Source organism: Polistes fuscatus, unplaced genomic scaffold, assembly GCF_010416935.1.
Source record: "Polistes fuscatus isolate 324 unplaced genomic scaffold, CU_Pfus_HIC Scaffold9, whole genome shotgun sequence".
NCBI classification, from domain to species: Eukaryota; Metazoa; Arthropoda; class Insecta; order Hymenoptera; family Vespidae; genus Polistes; species Polistes fuscatus.
Genome location: NW_025113173.1, coordinates 163,960 through 187,812, shown reverse-complemented (window position 1 = coordinate 187,812; position 23,853 = coordinate 163,960). Strand labels below are relative to the sequence as shown.

The 23,853-nt window shown below is 28.7% G+C and overlaps 1 protein-coding gene across 1 annotated transcript; it reads right to left on the bottom strand.

The window, feature by feature from the left end:
* Positions 1 to 10,948: 10,948 nt before the first annotated feature.
* On the bottom strand, positions 10,949 to 13,705 carry LOC122525678. The gene is made up of 6 exons (XM_043648599.1): positions 13,384 to 13,705; positions 13,123 to 13,302; positions 12,787 to 12,974; positions 12,352 to 12,688; positions 11,894 to 12,255; positions 10,949 to 11,123 (listed from the first exon to the last, which is right to left on the bottom strand). Exons 2-6 carry the CDS (start codon positions 13,230 to 13,232, stop codon positions 11,050 to 11,052), a joined length of 1,071 nt encoding a protein of 356 aa, XP_043504534.1. The 5' UTR covers positions 13,233 to 13,302; positions 13,384 to 13,705; the 3' UTR covers positions 10,949 to 11,049.
* Positions 13,706 to 23,853: the final 10,148 nt, after the last annotated feature.

Here is a 23,853-nt window from a genome sequence, read left to right as displayed (position 1 = left end):
TGAATAATATTTCATATATATGAAATAACTGATAAACTTATCTTTTTTTTTCCTTCTCCACTTTGACTTACGTTAAACCAATTTCATAATTCAGCTGTTCAGTGCACACATCGATTAACTCAACTTTTTGAAAAATCTTAAATTTCTGTGTCAAAGCACTTGGTATAATCATAAATTTTTATATTCATAATAACTTTCCCGAATAATAAAGATTAACACCATTAAACGGCAAAATTTTGTTTTGGCCATTGAAAAATAAGTAAATTTATTTCAGAAACCATTTCTATAGATTAGACCAGTTCTATAGATTATAACAGCCCTCCAAACCCGAAAGGGGCGGAGTAAAGAATAAATAAATAAATAATAAAATATATGTATAATAATGAAATAATAAAATAGTTTAAACAAACTAAAAGCTGTCAAACAAATAAAATAAAATATTATAACTGGAATTTTAAAAAACAATGTACATTATTTCATCGCGTTTCACGACTTTTTGTTTTATGGAGTTAACCCTTTGCACTCGAGCGGCGCCAATATGGCGCCCGGTTGATTTCAAGTGTCAACTCGAGTGGCGCTGTTGCAGCGCCCGAGTTATTTGAAATCTTTAATCAAGCGACTTAGCAAAACAGCACAAAAAGGGACTGCAAGGTTTGCTTTGACCGTAACACGACTGGAGGTAAACGGGAAATTTCGTATTACTGTGATACGTGTCCTGATAAACCAAGAATGCATCTTGGCTATTGTTTCACTAAATATCACACCAAAAATAATTACAAAATGTAGTATTTATCAAAGTTTGTTTTTTTAATCGATGATCGTTCCCCGTCCGTAGTTATCGAAAATGTCAGTTTAATTAATACCCTCGGTTGAACAGTGTCGAGTAACTTATCGATTGGTACTAGCCCTTTAAACCATATGGTTAATTCGATACGATTGAATATTTGCCAATTATCCCTGTTGATTGCTGAATGGCCAAAAGAAAAACTGGATTTAACATCTTTTTTTATTCGTTCGTTTAAAAGAACGAGAAGTATTGGTGAAAGTAATAAAATGTGAGATTGGATATCATTTCTGATTTTACGTATGAGAAAATTTGATTCATTCGAAAAGATTTGTTTTTCTTGTTCTTTGTAAAAGAATGAGAATTATAAGTAAAAGTAGAAAAAGAAGAGATTTATTTGTTTATTTAAACATTGACGGGAATTACCCATTGTTGCATAATAAATATAAAAAATAAATATTGAAAGATAAAGATAATATAAATATGATACTGATAAATAAAATAATATAAATATAAATAAATAAATATTAATTAAAATATATATATATATATATATATATATATATATATATATATATAAGACTATTTATGGTGTAGGTCGAGTACAATTAAAAACAAAATTGTGTTTCTGTAACGAGAAGATTTAAACTTTTATTTTCAAACTTATGTGACAAATATTTACATTTCTTACCTGTAACGAGAAGAAACGACATTTAGTGTTCGTTATAAACCGTATCGTTCCTACTACTCAAGTAAACGCTCGCGACTGCTCTCGCAACTCTTATCTTATTTATTCCCCCTCTCTTTTACATCAGCTGACCTGTATGTCAGGTACGTACCAACGATTTCGACTAACGCGGTAAACCAATTAATGAATATTTCTTTACATATATATATAAAGATACATAATAATAAATATAAATATAAAGATAAATAAATAATATATACATAAAAATTAATAATAAATAAATAGACTATATAAATATATTTACAAAATGAATGAAGATTAAAATAAATAAAATATACAATAAGTAGCAATATAAAAATGATTAAATAGAAAAAATGAAAAACAAAGTTATACAATTAAAGTGAGTTTAGACAAAATTTATTGTAGAATATGGATTGGTAAAAAATAGATAATTATAATTAAATTAATTATTTAAGAATAAGATGAGATATATATATCATTTTTATTTTACTTATACGAAAATTCTTCATTATAAAAGATTTATTTTTTGTTCTTTGTAAAAGAACTAGAAGTAAATGTAAAATTAATAAAATATGAGATGAGATATCATTTTTATTTTACGTATACGAAAATTTGGTTCATTCGAAAAGATTTGTTCACGTTTTCTTTTTTTTCTTTTTTTCGTCACTATTCTGTTCGTTTATTTCCTATTTTTCTTTTTTTTAATCCAATCGTTATTGAGAGTTTGGAATTTCGAGAATAATTCGATGATAGGCAATTAAACGTCGGTACACGGAATGTTTAAAGTTGGTTAAGAGAAACAGTTAATCATAGCAAACTGCTGTTATATGCGGGTATACCACTGTTCACCTTGTTGACGCTGGATAATCACCTGGATAATCATAATTCGATCTTATGAACGTTTGCGACGTTGAAAAATAATAATTAACGTGAAATTAGTGTGATATTTGATGAATTGAAAAATACACGATTGTTATCAAATGAACACATTTATTAAATCATTTTAACACTTACATTAATTTATATTTTAATTTTATTTTATTAACATTGTTTTGTTCTTGTTCTTTTTTTTCTCTTTCATTTTCGAAAATAATATAAAAATTAATAAATCAGATTTATCAATATATATTCTTTTTTGTGTTTCTTTTCTTTTTTCATTCTTATTACACATTTTATCGATGTTTTATTTTATTCAAATAAATGTAAATTTATATTTAAAAAAAAAAAAAATGAAAAAGTAGAATCGTTCGTAACGAATGAGATTCGATTCTTCGTCAAACGTTCGAGTCCACAAGGGACAGTAAATAAACCATGTTTTCCATGTATATTTGTCGATCTTTTCCACCTCGCTTGGTAGTAATCGGTTTATTTGCTAATTATTTATCTCGTCGATACGTCAACGATTATCATTCATTCGCTCAAATAAAGTATTATCCGTTTTTTCTTTTTTTTTTCATATTTTTTCTTTCACTTAAGACACATTTATACACACGAAATGTAAAATATTTAAATTAAAAATGCACACGCGTGTGTGTCCGTCAGTTAAATCTCAGTCATTTATTATTTAAAACGAGGTAATTTCATTGAATTGATAAGAAAAAAAAATTGAATTTCAATCGATTAATTGCAAATTCAAATTTTGTTCATATTTTTGTAAGAACGTATCAACAATATCAATTCAAAGTTCTATAAAGATTTGTATAATAATTAATAAAAAAAAAAAAGAGAATTTGTTATTATAGTAGAATCATAAAGTGAAATTTATCATACATTTGAATCTTTTGAAATGTACGAAGAAAACGATAGGACGTGAAACACGTGTGCTGCGAATAAAATACCTTGAATGTTACATTGAGAAACTATAAGTAATAAGATCTTGAAATTAATAGCGAAAACTATCTCGAAATTATCACATTTAATAAATTTAATAAATTTAATAAATTTAATAAATTCTAAAAGATTTATTATTAGAGTTATAAAATTATATTTTTTTATAATTATAAATATATATTATTTTATAATTATAAAAGATTTATTATTAAAATTATAAAAATTATATTTTTTTATAATTATAAATATATATTATTTTATATATATATTATTTTATAATTATAAAAGAATTATTATTAGAATTATAAAATTATATTTTTTTATAATTATAAATATAATATTATTTTATAATTATAAAAGAAAATTATTATTAGAATAAATAATTTAATAAAATAATTTAATAAATAAATAAAAGAGAATAGTACTCCATTTCTCATCATAAACTCATATACGTAATATTCGGAATGAACAATCATAAACGAGCTAACTGGTATGGAAGTTGAAACGTGAATACATGTATTAGGTATTACATACATTACATATGTAATATATATATATGGTAGGGTAAGGATCATATCATTTGACAAGTAACGTAACTCGATTTCTACCTTTCAAAAGGTATTCTCCGTTCAAACAGAAACGTTACCATGAATGCAATCTCATTACTGCGAAGGACGAAGTCTCAAATGGAAATTCTCCTTATGCTTTTCCTCTAATATACTTCAATTATTAATTATATTATTAATTTGTTTGATTAATTAATTAATTACAGTGTTATAAGATATTAATTATATGATATTATAATATTTAACGATTAATTTCAAATTAACTTATATCGTTAGAATTTATTTTAAAAGGTTTAATTACCGTTTATTATTGTTATTTATTTTTTTCTATCGGTTGTTGCATCGTTTTTTTCTTTTTTTTTTTCTTTTCTAACAATTATGTTCAATAATAATTACAGATAATTTTTTTAAATTGTGTATATCTTGTTTTACGTTTAATTTAATAAATATAAGAGAAAAATATTCAAGATGTGTGGCATAGAAAAAAAATGCTTCTAATATATATGAGATATTTGAAATAAAATAAATTAAAGTGAAAATATATATATATATATATGTAGGAAGTTTAAATTATAAAAAATAGTGAGGAGTGCGATCAGAAGTAACAATTTATTAATATAACACTAACACTTGATTATACCGTAGCTGGACTTACACTGAACTCGGTTCGAACCGAAACGCTTCTCTTTTATATTCCTCTTATCGCTCTAGAAACCCCTCGGTCCCTCTCGAATATTCATCTATTTATCTACGAGAAACATCGAGTGGTTTCCATGCGACGAAACATGAAACGCATTTCTCACGTGGTATCGCCCAAACAAACGAATGCCGGATATTTTCGAAGAGAAAGTTTCTTTTCTTTATTTCCTATCCTTCACTCGGCCATTCTGAAAATTTTTGTTCGTCCTCGAACAATACATACATACAGGATTTTATTGAAAACGAATGTTCCCTCTCCGAATAGAACATTACAGAACATATATGCATACTACATTGAACATTACAGAACATGCATACATACTACATTGAAATTTTGACACACACGCTCGTTATCGGATATATCACTCTCACTCTCACTGTCAGACATATCACCTTCTTCACTAATCCACGGTTTCATATAATCGGCTGCTGTGGATGTTTGCAACGGACCTTCATGCTCTCCAACTCTTCGTACTAAATAACGATTGTTACGCATTTCTTTTATTATCGTATACGGTCCTAAAAACTTATTCGCTAACTTCAGGCCTGGTCCTTGTTGCATACGCTTTATTGCAACCAAATCTCCGTCGCGATAAACCTTAGCTTCGACTCTTTTTTTATTAAACGTTTTGCGATTTTCCCTCTGTACTTTACTAATACTTTCTTTCGCACGCTCTCGTAGTTCATTACGCTCATCCTCAAACATACTAATCAATTCTGATTCTATCATTTCTTTTATCTGCAAATCTTCTTTAAAACGGGGTTTTGTTCCGAACAATAATTGAAATGGAGACATACCAATACTCCTATGTAAAGTTATATTTAAAAACTGTTGAGCCGTATCTAAATATTTATACCATTCTTCTTTCGATGTATCAGATAATTTTGTTAACAGTGGTATTAATGTTCGGTTAACACGCTCTACTTGTCCGTTTGCTCTCGGCACACCAGTCGTAATAAGAGAATGTACAATGCGTTCTTCAGTGCAATAGTTTTTAAATTCGGCAGAGGTAAACGCAGTTCCTCTGTCGGAAATAATACGCCGTGGGTTGCCAAAAATCGCAGCTTGTTTTCGCAGTCTCATCACTACTTCAGACGAACTAGTACTTTTTGTTGAATAAAGCCAGGTAAACTTTGAGAAAGCATCTACAACTACAAATATATGTCGATAACTCTTCTTTGTAGAAGGCAGCGGTCCTAGATGGTCTATGTGATAGGTATCAAGGGGCACTTCCCCTTTATCTATGGGATTCAGATATCCTTCTTTTCTACCTTTTTACTTTCGGCTAATATACACGCAACACAGTTTCGAATAACATTTTCTATTTTCATTTTAACATTTGGAATCCAATAATCTTTTCGAATTAATGCCTCTGTTTTACTTACAGAAAAATGACCAACCTCATGCGCTTGACGAATTATTTGTAAACACATCTGTTTCGGAACTACTAATTTAAAATCATCATCAACTTCTTTGAACAACAAATCTCCTCGCATTTCGTATCCATTAATTTTTCCGTCTTTAGTTAAATCTATTATTTTTTGTACATCACTATCGCTCCGCTGAGCCTGTCTTAAGCGATTCATTAATCCATTTTTACTTTCTTCAATAATCATACAAGATGGTAACGGCTGACGACTTAAAGCATCTACATGCAGCATATTTTTTCCTGGACGATGCTCGATAACATAATTAAAATCTTGTAAAAAGAAAACCCACCTAGCAATTCGCACGCATAAATCTTTTTTTCCCATCGTAAGAGCAAAAGCGCGACAATCCGTAATAATTTTAAAAGAAATTCCCAATAGGTAAACTCTAAATTTCTTAAGCGCTTTAATTATTGCAAGTACTTCCAACTCGTAACTTGTGTATTTCTTTTCTGCCGGTGTAGTCTTACCACTAGCATAAAAAATAGGGTGCCACGCGTTATCTTTCTCGCTCTTTTGTAACAATATCGCTCCATACCCATGCATACTCGCGTCAGTGTGTAACTGTGTCTCTGCACCAACCCTATACAAACTCAACACCGGTTTCTCGACTAATATTTCTTTCAATTGAATGAATGCGTTCTCTTGTTCCTCACCAAACGTAAACTTAGCATCCAATTTCAACAAATCTGTCAACGGTCTAGCTATTAACGAATAATGTGGTATAAATTTCCTAAAGTAGCCACTTAGACCTAAAAAACTTTGAACCTGTCGAATGTTCGTTGGCGTGGGAAAATTTTTAACAGCCTCAGTCTTACGTTCAGATGGTCGTATCCTTCCATTCTCTATTATATGGCCTAGAAATTCGACCCTACTTTGTAAAAAGGAACACTTCTTCCAGTTTATCTGCAAACCTGCTTGACTAGCAGTATCTAACACGATTTTCAATCTTTCTAATCCGTCATCACTATTAATTGATGGTATAATCAAATCATCTAAATATGTTAATACTATTTTCTGGCGAGTCAAATCTCTAAAAACTGCATTTATATATTTTTGAAATACGGATGGCGAATTACAAAGTCCAAAAGGAACTTTTAAAAATTCATAGTGTCCATCAGGAACTATAAACGCGGTGTATTTTCGACTTTCTTCTTCTATCGACACGTGAAAGAATCCATTCTTTAAATCAAGAGTACTAAAGTAATTAGCGCCCTGCAACTGATCTAACTGATCTTCTATAAGAGGCAAAGGATAACGATCTTTAACTATCTTTTGATTTAATTTTCTATAATCAACACACAATCTAAATGAACCGTCTCGTTTTTCCACTAAAACTATCGGACTTGCATATTCAGAAAGAGATGGTTGTACGATACCTTCTTCCATCCACTCTTGTATCTGTTGATTTACAATATCTTTTTGGGATTGGGAAAGCCGTCTCGCCCTTTGATATACCGGTTCGTTATCCTTAACTACGATAGACATTTTAACACCGATATCTTTTGTTTTCCTAGGATTATAATCAGCAACTAAATTCTTAATTTCTTGTTGACATTTAACATCGTTTACATGATCTACTTCTATTTCCAGAGACTTTTCAATAAGATCTATTTTAAATATTTCTGAGCGATCTAAATCGTTACCTGCTTTCGGTGTAATAATAGCGTTTCCGTCTTTAATTGCTACATCGACCGTACTGAGAAAATCGATTCCTAATATCAACTTTTGACTCATAACTGTATTCGGTACTACACGCATTAGAACTACATATAAATTATTGTTGTATTTGTGCCTCCACCTACACCACTAAATTTCAATTCTCTATCCATTAACCGTGGAGATCCTAACTCTATGTATTGATCAAAACGCATAAGACATATATCGCTACCTGTATCAATCAATGCCTTGATGCAACAATTATTCACTCGAACGTCAATAACGCACTTCTTTTCTTGAATTCTAAATGTGTTTAAACTTTCTTTTACTACGGGATATTTCTTCGGACAATTCGATGCAATGTGTCCTCGCTCTTTGCAATTGTAGCACGTTGGTCCTTCCTTCTTCTTTGGACAACTATCAGCCATATGGTCAAATGATCCACAAATAAAACAACTTCTTGTCTGCTTCGTAGATTTCCACCCTCCTGTATTCCAATTCTTCATGTTGTAAGGTCTTCTAACGAATCTCGTATCACCCGGAATTCGATTCTTTTCCTGCAAGGTCACTCCTTCGAAAGCTTCTAGGATATCTGCCTTCGTTCGTAACCTATTTATCTTAGCTTGGTTTTTAAGATTTGCATCTGGAATACCTTCGATGATATAATCTACAATTTCATCTTCATGAATCGGAACTTTGTTTCCGAGTATCACCTTGTTGTGAACGTACTCACGAAATGACTCATCTTTTCTCCAAACACGCTCTTCAAAAATTTTTCGTAGAACTATACGATTTTGCCGATGACAAAATGTGCTTCTTAAATCGGCTAGCAATTCCTCAATGGGTATTGTGACATAATCTGATTTTGAATAGAACCATTCAAGTGCCTTCTCTTTTAATCTCATGCTGATTAACATACGCACTTGATTATCGTTGAGACTATATGTTGCTCGTAACATTCTCAGCTGTCTTTCCCAATTTTCGTATTCACCCATTTCTCCCTTAAAAACATTCAAAAGGTCAGCAACAAGCCTTATATCAACCCTTTCTCTAAAATCTGGATTACTGTAACTTTGTTCTTGCGTTTCAACCAATTGTCGTCGCTCTGTACTAATACTTGCACCGCGAAGACTTCTAACCAATTCTAACTCACGTCGTACGAGTTTCAATTCTTCCTCCAGTAAATGCTTATCATTTCTTCTAACTTCTTCTTCGCAATTATCATTCAAAAATCTCCCTACATCTTCAGCATCAGGGAATCTTACTTCTTCACACACAACGCGTGGAGCTGTATTTGTTACGTTCTTCTGAGCCCACGCTTCCGACGGATCAACTTCTCTCAACCGTTGTATTAATTCGGTTTTCGTTCCTGAAGTGCTACATCCTAATTCTTTGCACTTCTCCTTGAGTTCAGCAATCGTAGTGTTATTCTGTGACTTCGACATCTTATAAATCTTTTCAACGAACCGACAAACCAAAAACTGTGTCCAACCTCGATCTTTAATACAGGATTAACCAACGCTGTATAACTTACACGAGGGTGCTACACACTACTTCACACGACACGAAAATTGACAAAATATGCCCAACCTCGATCTTTAATACAGACTTAACCAACGCTGTATAACTTACACGAGGATGCTACACACTACTTCGCGCAACACGAAAATACAACACCAGCAATTACAAAAATTACACTCACTCACGGCTTACTTTTTACTCAATCCCGGCTGAGCCCTCAAAATTTGTAGGAAGTTTAAGTTATAAAAAATAGTGAGGAGTGCGATCAGAAGTAACAATTTATTAATATAACACTAACACTTGATTATACCGTAGCTGGACTTACACTGAACTCGGTTCGAACCGAAACGCTTCTCTTTTATATTCCTCTTATCGCTCTAGAAACCCCTCGGTCCCTCTCGAATATTCATCTATTTATCTACGAGAAACATCGAGTGGTTTCCATGCGACGAAACATGAAACGCATTTCTCACGTGGTATCGCCCAAACAAACGAATGCCGGATATTTTCGAAGAGAAAGTTTCTTTTCTTTATTTCCTATCCTTCATATATATATATTGTATTATTATATTTTATATATATTATATTATATATTATTATTATATATAGACGAGAAATTTTATATTATCGATGTATATCTTTAAAAAGTATCTCATAACACGATATACTGTTAGTAAAGTAATAAATATATTGATCGTAACATTACGATATTATTTTTCCATCAAAACAAGATTATCAGAAAAATCGATAATTTATATATTATTTTCTATTAAACAAAAAACTATCTTAAAGAAATATATTTTCTTTCCCTCTCATATTGTCGATAAATAATCGATAAAAACAACTTATATTGTTAGAGAAATATCAATCGAAAAAAGTATAAAGAAAATAAAGAAATCAAACCGATTTTCTTCGTGCACCTTTTTTAATGTTTTATTATTATTATTATTATTATTATTATTGTTGTTGTTCTTATCGTATCGTAAGAAATTTCAAAACGTTAGCCTATATTTCTCGATCTGTGTTTCTTTAAAGTTTGCAAAGAGAAAGAAGGATCTTTCTCGGTCGAGTCGTTGTACATAGTCCGGCACTTCTTTCGACAAAGCTTTTCTCGATCTAACAACAATAAGAAGAAGAAGAAGAAGAAGTAGAAGTAAAAGTAAAAAAAGTAAAAAGAAGAATAAGAAAAGTCAGGGGGGTCTAGTGGTGCGAGAGAAAGGTAGGAAGTTCAGAATGTCGGGTTGCACCCGGATTTATTTGTGTCGTTGAAGGCCAGATCTTTTCTTCTCTCCACTGTAAAAGAGCCAAGTGGGATGCTCGTCCATCGTCCAGTTAGCTTTTCCACCCTTATCGTTCACCCTTATCACGATTTTCCATCCACTCTACTAGCTTTTCCTATTTTCTCTTTTTATACTTATTTCATTCCATTTTATTTAACGAATTTTACTTCCGTGTATTAAGTTTCTTTTTTTTTTTTACACAGGTTATAGTTTAAAGGTAATTTATATTAAACATTTTTATATTAAATCATATATTAAATATTTTGCAATATCTTGACAAGTAAATGACTCGTAAGGTATCGAAAATTATTTTATTTTATATAAAATAAAACAATAATATACAAATTTTGATTTGTTTTACTTTGGAAAATCTCTCATAGAAAAAACAGAGTATATTTATTAATTTTTATATATTCAATTAATTATATTAGGATTCATTTTAGGAATTGATAAATGAATTTTTTCAAATCCATTCCCGATTTAAATCATCAAGCTCGTTGCGTGTAGTTCATTTTATTATCGAATTTCATAATATTTCCAAAATTTCCATTTTGACAAGATTAATGTATATAATTAATTATACGTAAGCAACATATAGGCTGTGGTTTTCATCATATCGTAACGGTCTGAGAAATTATCATACAATCCTAAAATAATCATACGTAAAAATAATTTTGCTGATATACATGTTACCGGAATAGTGGAAAATCAAACAATGTTAGAAATACCTCGGCATTGTTTTCAATGCAAAAGCGTTTTTCGACAATGTAGGAAATGTATTTCATATCTCTCACATTTCCTAAAAATTCTTGAGATTGACAAATGAGAAACCGGTAAAGTAAGAAAAAAGATAGAAAATATTTCTAAACCTGTTCTAAATCGTTCTAAACCTGTTTATCTTCCGATACGATAAGGAACAGTGGACCCTACATAATAACACACCAGCATTGACTAAGTTTCAGTTTATAGAGGTACGCACAATCTCAACAACCCGTTACATGCTCTCTTTTGTGTGTATGTGTGTGTGGTGACGTGGTTTTGAATGTAGAGGGGTATGTGTGTGTACCTGTTGTCCGATAATGTATTCTTTTCAATATTGCCTAAATAGCATTTGGTGTTCTATAGAATGTCTAATTATTATGTTCAATACTTAGGAAAAGTCCGTAAAAATTCTTGTTTCCTACATTGTCGAAAAATACTTTGCATTGTGGATAATACCGAGGTATTGCTAACATTGCCTGATTTTCCACTATTCAAATAACATATATATATATATATAAATTAATTTTATAATATAATAATTTATTAATAATAATTTAATTTAATATAAATAATTAATTTATATATATATAAATATATAAATACGTATAAAAATAAATGATTTTGTTGTTATATTTTGTATGAATATTTTGCTCACCTTTCAACTCATTTGTTGCCATTGCCTCGTTGCCGTATAATTGAAGTATCGGTACGTTGGGAAAATATTTGTGAAATAGATCTTCTTCTGAACATTCGAAACTATAATTACTATTATCACCATGGATCCCAAAACCTATCGTGTGCTTTTTTAAATTGATTTTCTCTTTGAATTCTTTCATTCTTTCTTCATCATGAGAATAATTTTCTAAGATTAGAATCCAACTTTGCATATCAGTGCCATTTAATAAAATAGCAACGCAATCCACACTGTGTTGACATACGTGTGAATTATAGTTAGAATTACAAATTGATAACTCATCTAATCCTAGACCCAAAATAGATGTTTTTCCATTTGGAAACCTAAATAATAATAAATAATCATTAATTTAAATTTATACTTATAAAAATGAAGCATATGTATTATCGAGAAACTATATTAAATATTAAATATATTACCAGTTTTGTAAAGATAGAGCTAATTTTGATAGACAGCTGGTTGCAATGTCGTAAATAAAAATTATACAGCCTGACGTAGGAAAATCGTCATTGATAATTGGTTCGAATACGGTTTTCAGTTGATCGGCGTTACTCAATGAATTGTCAAACAAACATTTCAATTCTTCGCAATATATTCCTTTATGCCAAGGATGTTTATTAAAAGTAATCGTAGAGGTCTGTAGATTGGATATTTCGGGAAAAAAAATACTCGAAATTGAAGTTTTAGTACACCATAAAAAAAAGTGTTTTAATAAGATCGAGATACAATTTGGTGGTAGAGATTCACAATAACATCCTTAAAAGAAAAAAAAGAAACACAAATAAATGAAAATATTCAAAATAAAATAATATTCCCATTAATCGATATATAAATGTATAAGATTAAATGTTTACCTTCTGGAAGTTTTTTTTCGTATTCAATACCGCAATAAAACATATGTAAGGAAGGTTTAACTTGGCAACAGTCTATAAATTGTGTTTTCCAAGATTCCCAACTATCAAGGCATGGACTTGATTGCTGTTTCATTAGACACGAGGAACCCCTCCTTTTGCTTTCTTCTTTGGCAATTTCTGACCAAAGTCTATAATAAGAAAATACATTTTTATAAATGTGCATGAAATTCTTATTGTATTTATATAAATGTATCTATCGTATTATTAATTATTAAAATATTAGATTACAAAAATAAATAGATATATATATTATAAATGTTTGTTATATTACTGTACCTACAAACTTGAGATGCATTGTACAAATCTATTCCATTCAAAAATTCAAAAATAATACGCAACTCGTCCCTGTTTAAATTTGCCGTCATTTCTCCAGCATTATTTAACATTACAAAATATGATACTTGTATTTGCCAAGATTCTTCCAATATGGAGTAGTCCTCCGGCAATTAGGTTTAGCTAATTGCGAGAAAGGTAAAAGGTTTAATTCAAATAAATCAAAAACACGAAGTAGTGTTGAGCCAATAAAAATTCCAATACTTTATAGACTCGTCAGGGAAAAGCCTTGCAGCATAAAAATCCTGGTTGATATTAGTTTATATTTAAATCCGCCATTGCTAGCTGTTTGTAGAATATAAGACTGAAAGCAATTTGAAATTAATGAGATAGGAAAGGATAGATAAATCAATCGACACAATTTTACGCGATATAAACACTTGCCTCGGCATAAAAACTCTCACGAAGTTGAGAGAAAAGCCGGGGCAAGCGAAAGCTTTATTCAAACAAATAATACAATAAGTATTATTTGTTTATTATATGGACAAGTTAAGGAAAGAACGCAAGCACTAATTTCGTCGCGAGGGACCTCTTTTCTCCTTACGCTAGAAATTTCTCTTACCTTTGATTTCGCAGCAACTATTCAAGATACCGCAATCTACCTAAACACGTTATCAGTCCTACAAATAAGCGTTATACTCGACACAAACAACCTCAACTTGGATGTAGCCTGAGCCGAAGCAATTCTATCCTACGTTGGTAGACCGACAAGCACTGTAAAGAAACACCGTTACTCTCAGTAGAAGGAATGGTTGTAGCCTTGCAGCTACAACCCTCGAATGGATGTGATCTTGCACAATCTCTAAATGGTTGTAGCTGCAAGGCTACAATCCTCGAATGATTGTGACCTTGCACAATCTGTAAATGGTTGTAGCCTTGCAGCTACAACCCTCGAATCGTTATGACCTTGCACAATCTCTAAATGGTTGTAGTTGCAAGGCTACAACCCTCGAATGAGTGTGACCTTGCACAATCTCTAAATGGTTGTAGCTGCAAGGCTACAATCTTTGAATGGTTGTGACCTTGCACAATATCTAAATGGTTGTAGCCTTGCAGCTACAACCCTCGAATGGATGTGTCTCTGCACAACCCTTAAACTCACACGTTGGTAGCTTGGAAGAGCACCACAAAAAACACCACAAATAACACCACAGCTGTCATTTAGATAAGGCCAATATGGCGTTGCTCTCTATTTTCAGAAACGAAAACTTTTTCCTCGCTTTCCGGATTTGGACTACTGCGAGACCAAGGCCCCACGCACGCATCTCCCCTCCCATATACCTCAAGACGTACTCGCATGTATCTTGCGTGCTAAGGCGGTCCTATATGTATTTCTAAGGCCCCCGAGCTCTTTCACAACTTAACTAAGACCATCGTAGCCGATCCTATTTAGGGTGTGATACTAACCAATCTAATGTCTCAACGCCGTCGCTATCTAACCTATTCGGCGCGCAATACAAATCGGTCAAGTGCCCTAATTTCACCGAACACTAGCAATTCCTAGGCATTGTCAACAATGCAAAGCGCTTTTAGACAAAGTCGGAAACCAAAGAATTTTTACAGACTTTTCCTAAGCATTGAACATAATACTTTGAATAGTGTGTGTATGTGTGTGTGTGTGTGTATGAAAATGGGTCATGGGTTGTTTGTGGGAGGGGGGGGTTCATATCGAATATTATTATTAATTATTAAAATTATTATTAATTTTGAAATCAACTGAGAAACTCAGGAAAACTTTGATGATGATACGAAGAAACCACCAAATACTCTTTCCCTGTGGAACTTTCTTAAGAAATAAAAAGAAAAGAATGAGAAACCTTTGTGATGAATGTAAAAAAAAGAAAAAGAAAAAGAAAAAGGAAAGTAAGGAAGGAAGGAAGGAAGGAAGGAATGGCAGGTAGAAGAAAGTAAGGAAGGAAATGTTTATATGTTCGTGAAAAAAGACAACGAGAGTTAGGAATAGGACAGGTGAATCCGTTTGGTCGAATTGCTTTTTTGTTTTTTTTTTTCCTTTTTTTTTTCGAAATAAAAACGAGAAAATACGTAATACGTTTTGAATATTGTAATTTGTTATAATTGAATAATTATTTAAATTCAAAGATGTGTGGCACAAGTTTGTTTAAATTACTTTAAAGTAAAATAATAAACGTGAGCTTTTTAATTCATCGTAGAAATAATAATCTCGAACTTTTTTTTTACGATAGATCCAATTTATTATTCGAATATCAGAATTTAAGTTACAAAAAAAATGAACTTTGTAAAACGTATCTTGCGCGAAAAGTAGGATAAGCGATCGTAAAAGTCTTTAAAAAGGACTTTCCTCAAATTGATAGAGTTTTCTCGAACGACGTAGTCGATTCTTGACTTCGGATTTTGTTTTCTTCTTTTTCTTTTTCTTTCTTTGCCGATAGGAGAGAATCTCTTGCGCTTCGGCCATCATAAGCCGCAAGTAAAATTGGAGATCCCAAAGTTTTCTGCTGAAATCCGACGAGCACATAAGACTTTTTACGATCGTAATATAAAGAAAATCGTAGAGGCTTTTATAGTGAACCAGCATTATCGATGAGAAAAAAAAAATCCGATCATTTCTTCTTTTTATTCCTGTTTTATAGGAAATGGTATTTTTCTTCTATTTTTTTTTTTTTTTGGTATTTATAAGAAACAAAATTTTCGTTAAAGAAATACGACGAATATTAATTAAAAAAAAAAAATTACGCGTGTGTGTGTGTTTATTTATTTAGATTTTTAAATAAAATTTTAATATATTTGATATATCTTTTTAAAAAAGTACAAACATTTGATTTATCTCGCAATCAGATATTTTATTTTGAAATATTCTCATCGTGAATGTAACCAATTAACCATTAAAATGAAGTTTGTATTATGATACGTAATACCTGATTTTTAAAAGATTTTTTTTTACCCCAATAAAACTTACATTAAAAAACGGAAAGATTGAATAAATATTCGTACGTCGTTAAATAACTTATTGTTAGTAAAAAAAAAAAAAACCAATACTTTTAAACACCGTCAAATACGATAGAGAGTTTAATTTTCAATGAAAGAATAGAAACAATTAAACACACTTAAATGTTAAAAATTACATAATATTTCGCATAATTTTTAACGACTATAATTTAAATGGTGTTTTACATTAAAAACAATTACTCTAATAAATAATAAAAAATATTCCATTAATTCATTCATCGGGAGTGGATATAAAATTAATTAATTATTTTTGTATAAATTATAATTAATTAAAAATAAAATTAAATTAAAAATTAAAAAAAAATAAATTAAGTAAATAATTTTAATTTTGTATAATTATAATTATTTTTGTATTTAAATAAATGAACTAAAAAAAATTAGAAAAATTTCATAGAAATGGGAACAGGGAAGATAATCCACTTGGTGTTTTCTCGTGCATAGGATCCCGTGAGAAAGACAGGACAACGATTTATTCGCGATGTTGACCTTTATAAATACGAGAGAAGAGAATATTGCAAGAGAAAGAGAAAGAGAGAGAAAAAAAGTATAGTTGGTGTTCTCTATGGTTTTTATTTTAAGCCGTTTTCACCGAGACTTTCGCGAAGTATTTTTCCGTCGTAAACAAAAACGTGTCACCGACATACGCCGGAAAATCTTCAAAACACACACACACACAGAGAGGCACCTAACAACGCGAGAAAAATGTAAATCGCAGTAGTGGTGGGTAGAGAGGATAGTCTAAAAGCTCATTGGTGAAATAGATATCCGTAGTATTACTTATTTTTTCATTCTGTTTTTCTTTTTCACATAAGATGGCCTATTGTTTCATTTTAATTGGTTTATTCAACGAGTTTTAAAGAACAGAGTAATAGCATGTTAAGTTGTGTGTATATGTGTGTGTGTGTGTGTCACGAATTTGTTCGTATAGACGCAACATCTTTTTTTCGAGACACATAGAAAGAATTGTATAAACAATTTGTCTTGTAATTTTCACATTGACAAATAATTTCGATGTAAGTAATATATTCAACGTATTATTTTTTAATTTTTTTTGTTTGTTTTCCCCCCACCATCATTTCATCGGACATCTGCATGTTTTTAAAATTGATTAAATTTTTAAATTGACAAAATATTTTAATAATAAGTTTCTTGTAATAATAAATTTCAAAGTGTATCCTCTCGAATTTTCTTTTTGATTTTATCTTCGTATTCTCGACGCAATAATAATTTTCCACTGATTCAAATAAATATCGCAATTATTTTTGTTTTTAATTATTCTGTGATATGTTGTTTAGCTTTCAAACGTACGCGAGTATTGCTAGATATATGTCGATTTAATATTCAAATAATTATGCGATATTTTTTTACATTCATCTATCGATCAAAAAATAAAGAAACTTTTTTCTCAATCCAGTATAAAATAAGTCATAAAAAAAATGAATAAATTTATTGAAAATATTATTTGACAAAATTTGTTGCTTATTCGGTGTTGGTTACAAAACAAATTATTGTTAAATATTTTTAAATAATTAAATAATTAAAAATTTTAAAAATAAATTAAATTTAAAAAATTAAATAATTAAAATTAAAAAATATTGTTAAATAATAATAAAAATAATAATAATAATAATAATAATAATAATAATAATAATAATAATAATGTTGATTTTCATTCATTTTTGTTTATTTGTATAAATACAAAATTTCATTTTATATTAAATAGAATTTTGTGTGTGAATCCAAAGAAAATTGTAATCGATTAATAAAAAGTCTTGACACCGTGAGACATTCATCGCTGAAGAATGCGAAATATAAGCGTTCAAGGCTTATCACTAAACATAAATATCCGTTAAGCCCCGAGGTTCATGCTAGTTCAGAAGAATAATGTGTGTTCCTACGTGTTGTTAGAGTTTATCTTTTGAATTTTTCAACGTGCCAGATTTAAACAACCGATGATCATATTTATATTGGAAAATATTTATCAATCAATTTATTTACATTTTATTATAGTGCATATCCCATTTATATTATAATTGATTTATGAGTGAATTATTTTATTTTTTTTTATTTTATTTTAAATTGAAAATACAAAAATAACAATTAATTTTTTTATATTTTATTAGTGCATACTCCTATTTATATTATAATTGATTTATAAGTAAGTCATTTTATTTTTTTTTTAGTTTATTTTAAATTGAATATAAAATATAATTTATTTATTTACATTTTATTAGTGCATTATAATTGATTTATAAGTATAAGTCATTTTATTTTTTTTTTAGTTATTTTAAATTGAATATAAAAATAAAAATTAATTTATTTACATTTTATTAGTGTATACCCCCATTTATATTATAATTGATTTATAACTTATCATTTTATTTTTTTTTTAGTTTATTTTATATTGAATATAAAATAGTAATTTATTTATTTACATTTTATAGTGCATATTTTATTTTTATAAAAATACATTTATTATTTATTATTAAATATTATTATAGTATTTAAAATTATACATTTATTAATGCATTATAATTGACTTATATAAGTATAAGTCATTTTATTTTTTTTAGTTTATTTTAAATTGAATACAAAAAGAAAAAACAATTAATTTGTAACGGTTTTAAATAATAATTAAAGAGACAATGTTTTTTAATATCTATAATTAGAAGTAACTCGTAAAGTCGAACAAGAAATAGAAAAAAAAAAAAATAAGAAAAAAAGCGATAACGGGAAAGGAAAAATTTTAATTAAAAATTTCAAACCGGTTTTATTCGATCCGTCGTGTGGTTATGTTCTCAGTGGTAGGCAAAACGTTTATGAAAGATTCTGCACGATAACGTGACCTTTCTTCTTATTCCATTTAATTGTAAGTTCTGTTTCTTTCGTTTTATTTAACCGAGTCAGTTGCAAATAGATCGTTGGAAAATAAACGACGTTTATTATCAACCAAAGTTTTGTACTTTTCATTTTTTCCATTTCTTGATACGTTGTTGAGAGTATTTCAATTATTTCGAGCAAACGTATAATTAAAATCTCTCCGTTAATTGAATACAAATTCGAAATACCTTTTAGTCAAATAGAATTTAACTCAATTTTATATTATAAAATTAGTTTCTTCAATTTTCAAACATTAAGCTTGAAATAATGCATGAAAAATATTATTATTTTCCATTTTGTTTCTCTATATCTTTATTATATGTATTATTTCATTATAAATATAATATTTTCGATAATATTTTGTAGAACGTACCTTTATCATTTGTTTGCATATATAAAATATATTATTTATTGTATATTAAATTTATATATATTATATATTATTATTTTATTTTAATTTTATTTTAATATTATATTTATATAACACATATTATAATTTTATTTTAATTATTTTAATATTATTTATTATATTATATTTCGTAAAATATATATATATATAATATAAGTTATTTAAATCACAAACATTAATTGTGTAACCAAATATAAAAGATCAACTAATTTTAAAGATATACACTGTAACAACCATCAAATGGTAGGCATCGATTTATATTCATTCGATTATGTCAGTTCATACTAGGAGAGTCAACATTTAATACGTAAACTTTTGTGATTTAGATTAGCATCACATATGTTATGTATGTTACACGTATATGCATTCATATATGCATAAATATGCATACATACATATATATATGTATACATGAATAATATATATGTATATATATATATATGTATGTACATTTCCCGAATTTGGGAGAGTCGTGCTCTGGACAACAAACATCCTCGTTAATAAATCGGTGTATTTTATATGCGAAACTATGTTATTGTGACAGCTGTCGAGTGCAGACACGCGTTAAGCATACGCGTGGTGGTTGGCGCGTGCTGGATTCCTCTTGTGTTACTCTTTGCAGCAAACCCACCAATTTCAAACTTCTTTTTAACGTTTAAAACGAGATATCGAACTGGGAAATACGTACACATCAAAATATTCATATTTTAAAATAAATAAATAAATAAATAAATAAAATTAGAAAAAAAAGGAATATCTTTTTTTTCTTTTTTTTTTTTTTAATTAACGAGAACGATCTTTCGAGAACGGATGATTATTTTTTTTTTGCGAGTAGCTTTTAAACGAACAGTAAATGTCAGATAAATGGAATGATCTGGTATCGCCTCGAGAAAAAAACGTTTTCGCGAAATTTATCAAAATAGGTGTATTACATTTTTGAAACGATTTAAAATAAATAAAAAAAAAAAAGAAATGTGTTTTATATAAAATTCGACACGATACATGTGAATCCAATCGACGTTATTTAGATCGTCATGTATTATATATGCGTACGATACGTATAAAAATAGAAATGTAATTATAGAACGTTTTTATCCGATCCTCCTATTGGAGAAAAATCTTCCACGAATAAGAATAATTTTAAATTTCTTTTTTTTTTTTTTTATCGAATTATATATATACATCGGCTTGCTATGAAAGAAAACTATACGAAGATAGAACGAATAAGGAAAGATGCTAGTCGTGTTGGTTCGAGAAAAAGTAGGATAAAGAATAATATAAGAAAAAACAAAAAAAGAAAAAAAAAAAAGAAAAAAGAGATCAAATATCTTACCAACTTTTCGATACGTATTTACGAAGAAAATAAAAAGAAAAGAAAAAATAGCACAGTAGGCGGTGGGGAGGGGAGGGGAGGAGGATATTTATAGAAGTAATTTATGAATATTGGATAGTAAGAAGAAACTTTTTAGGATCTTCCAAGTCTATACTGGCAACCATCCTATAACATGAAAATCCCGTAGTGTTATAAGGAAGGTTTCTTATATGAGCACAAAACATTACTTTATCAAATCAAAAACTAATGCATACGTGTGTTCGAGTTATTTTGTAAAATTTGTTAATTCGTTAAATGGCTAACTGAACCTTTAAATAAACTCTACTGATTTATTTAAATACGAATAAAGACAGAATTATTTAATTTTAACTAAATAATAATAATTAAAATAAATAATAAAAATATATTAATTAAAATATATATTAAATAATGAAAATTATTTAATAATAATAATAATAATAATAAGAATAATAATAATAATAATAATATATACGAGATGAGTAGTTTTATAAAAGATAAGATTAAAATTTGATTCTAAATATAAGAAAAATATTCATCATTTTTATTTCAATGTACCGAGTTTCTGTTAGTCGTGTTGTGTTTTTGATTTTGAACGTATTCGTACTTTAATTATTCACCTTTCGTTAATTCATACGAGTAGATATTATTTTTTTAAATTAATAATTTTAATCTATAATAAAATGTTATTTATATGTTTTTCTAATAACACTTATTGTTAATTATTTCGCGTAAATCCTAAGGTTTACACAGATTTAATTGAAGTATAACATTTAAATCTGACGTATTATTTTCACATGATTTATTTTCTGAAATATAAAAAATATAAAAAAAAAAACAAAAGCTCTCTAGCAATTACCTCATTTTGATGAAAAACCGTGCTTATATTTTTAAAATGAAAAATAGTATGTTAACTTTTTTACATATTCTTACAGTCTTTGATAGAAACCTTCTTTAAAACATTACAAACTTTAATCTTTGTACGAACCACTATCGAGATATTAAATTTCAAAGTTAATGTATCTTACGTTACATGTGCCATCAGATCGGTCTTTGTAAATATGTAGTGTCATATCAGTTTTGTAATCTAATATTTCAATAATGGTTTATGGGGAAAGACACAAGTGTTAGTAGTATTTTAACTGTAAAAATATGTAATCAAGAAAATACAGTTTTATATAAAATTATTATTCGTTATCTAAACAGGATCTTTTAAATTATAATTTAACAAATAATATTTATTATCACGAGATGAGTTAGATTGCAAAAGTTCCTTTGAAATATTTTTTTTTTTATATTTTTATAATACTCGAACTAATAATTATTTATCTATAATAAAATATATATTATTTTATTATTTTAATATATGTATATATATATTATATATAATGTTATATAATTAATATAATTTAATTTTATTATATTAAAATAATAATAATACGAATATTAAATTTATTATTTGTTTATTTTGACCTAGCAAAATTTAAAAATCGTCTCACAAAAAGATACTATTTTTCTGTATGATAAATTATTTTTATGATTATTGTTCGATAATTATTGATTCAAGTTTAAACAAAAAAAATCGAATAAATTATATCATTTAATTGATATATGAGATAAATGGTTTGTTTGTAGAAGATAATTCTGAGTTCAAGTGTAAATCCGAAGTACGAAAAACTAAACTAAAAACGAGAAATGTCAATCTAACGGATTCCGACTGTTATTTTGTTTCCCTTTTTCTCGGTTTTAATCCCGAGCTTGGGCGGCGAGCTTTTAAACTTTGGAAACCGCGGAAATAGTTCGCGTCGCAGTTCAATCGGTTTCGCGGGTGTACGCAGTAGTTGCATCCGTCCATTCGAAAGTGCCTTTTACCGATCTGAAGGGTCATTCGTCTATACAGAAAGCTAGTCTTTTTTTTCTGTTTTTTTTTTTTTAATGCTTTTTTTTTTTCTTTATATTCGAAACCGGTGTTAGGATTGGCGCGGTTCGAGTCGAACGGCAATTTTGTTAAGTGAGTGCCCATTGGCTTGTTCAACTAAACGGAATGGAAAGTGGGCTGAAGTTAATTTTGTGTTTTCGACGTTTCTATGACTAACCAAACTGCGCGTGAAGATAAGATTTCACTTTTTATTCGTATTTATTCGCAGTTTATCATTGTATATATTGTGCGATTGTAAAATTATTATACAAATGAATTCGTTTCTGAGAAAAATAATTTCAATATGCAGTGACGTCGGTTTGAAAACATTTTTTTTGCCTATTATTAAAAATATTTAAATAATAAACAATGATAAAACGTGTGAAACACGTGTGTTTTTACCTTCTATAATTTTTATTAGAAAAAATTTCTAATTTTTGTTATTTTATTTTTTTATTGTGAATGATGACATGAAATGAAACACATAACTTTCTAATATCTTTTAAATATATTCTTTTTTTTTTCACGAAAGTTAATTAATATATAAAATTAATATCGTGGTCTATTATGAAATTTAAAGAAAAATAAGAAAAAATCTTCTTTTAAAAAATAACGTTCAACAGAGATGCAAGTGTACTACTCAAACGGTTAACACACAACGATTTCGAAGTTCTATTCTATTGACGAGATACTACACTAACTACAATGTGGTTAATCACTATTATTAATCTTAAATGCTTTTCTTAGCAGCACTTTGTAAGAGAGTTAATAAGATGATATAAATCGATAAGCAATGAATTCACGACGCAACCGGTTATGTATAATACGTTTAGAAATCATTAGTTGCACGAACAGCAAGACTTTTTCTCGAAGATGAATAAAAACTTACTATCATTCTAATACGTTGTAACCTAGCTCATTTAACTAGTTACGATTAGTATGTAACAGATTAAAATATCATTTAAACTATATAACATAGTTACTGATAAGAAAACTTTGAAATTTATGCAAATATCTATTTATTCGATCTATAAATTATTTAAAAAAAAGTCTCGTTGATACGAGTATCGTGAATTCTAGAAATCAATACTTATTTTCTCGAATATACGACTTTTCGTAGACGAGGAA

Coding starts and splice junctions, on each gene's coding strand:
- LOC122525678 (XM_043648599.1), bottom strand. CDS start 13,232: ATGTTAAATAATGCTGGAGAAATGACGGCAAATTTAAACAGGGACGAG. Junction 12,975..13,122: donor AATGCATCTCAAGTTTGTAG/GTACAGTAATAT, acceptor TTCTTATTATAG/ACTTTGGTCAGAAATTGCCA. Junction 11,124..11,893: donor GGCAACAAATGAGTTGAAAG/GTGAGCAAAATA, acceptor TGATTATTTTAG/GATTGTATGATAATTTCTCA.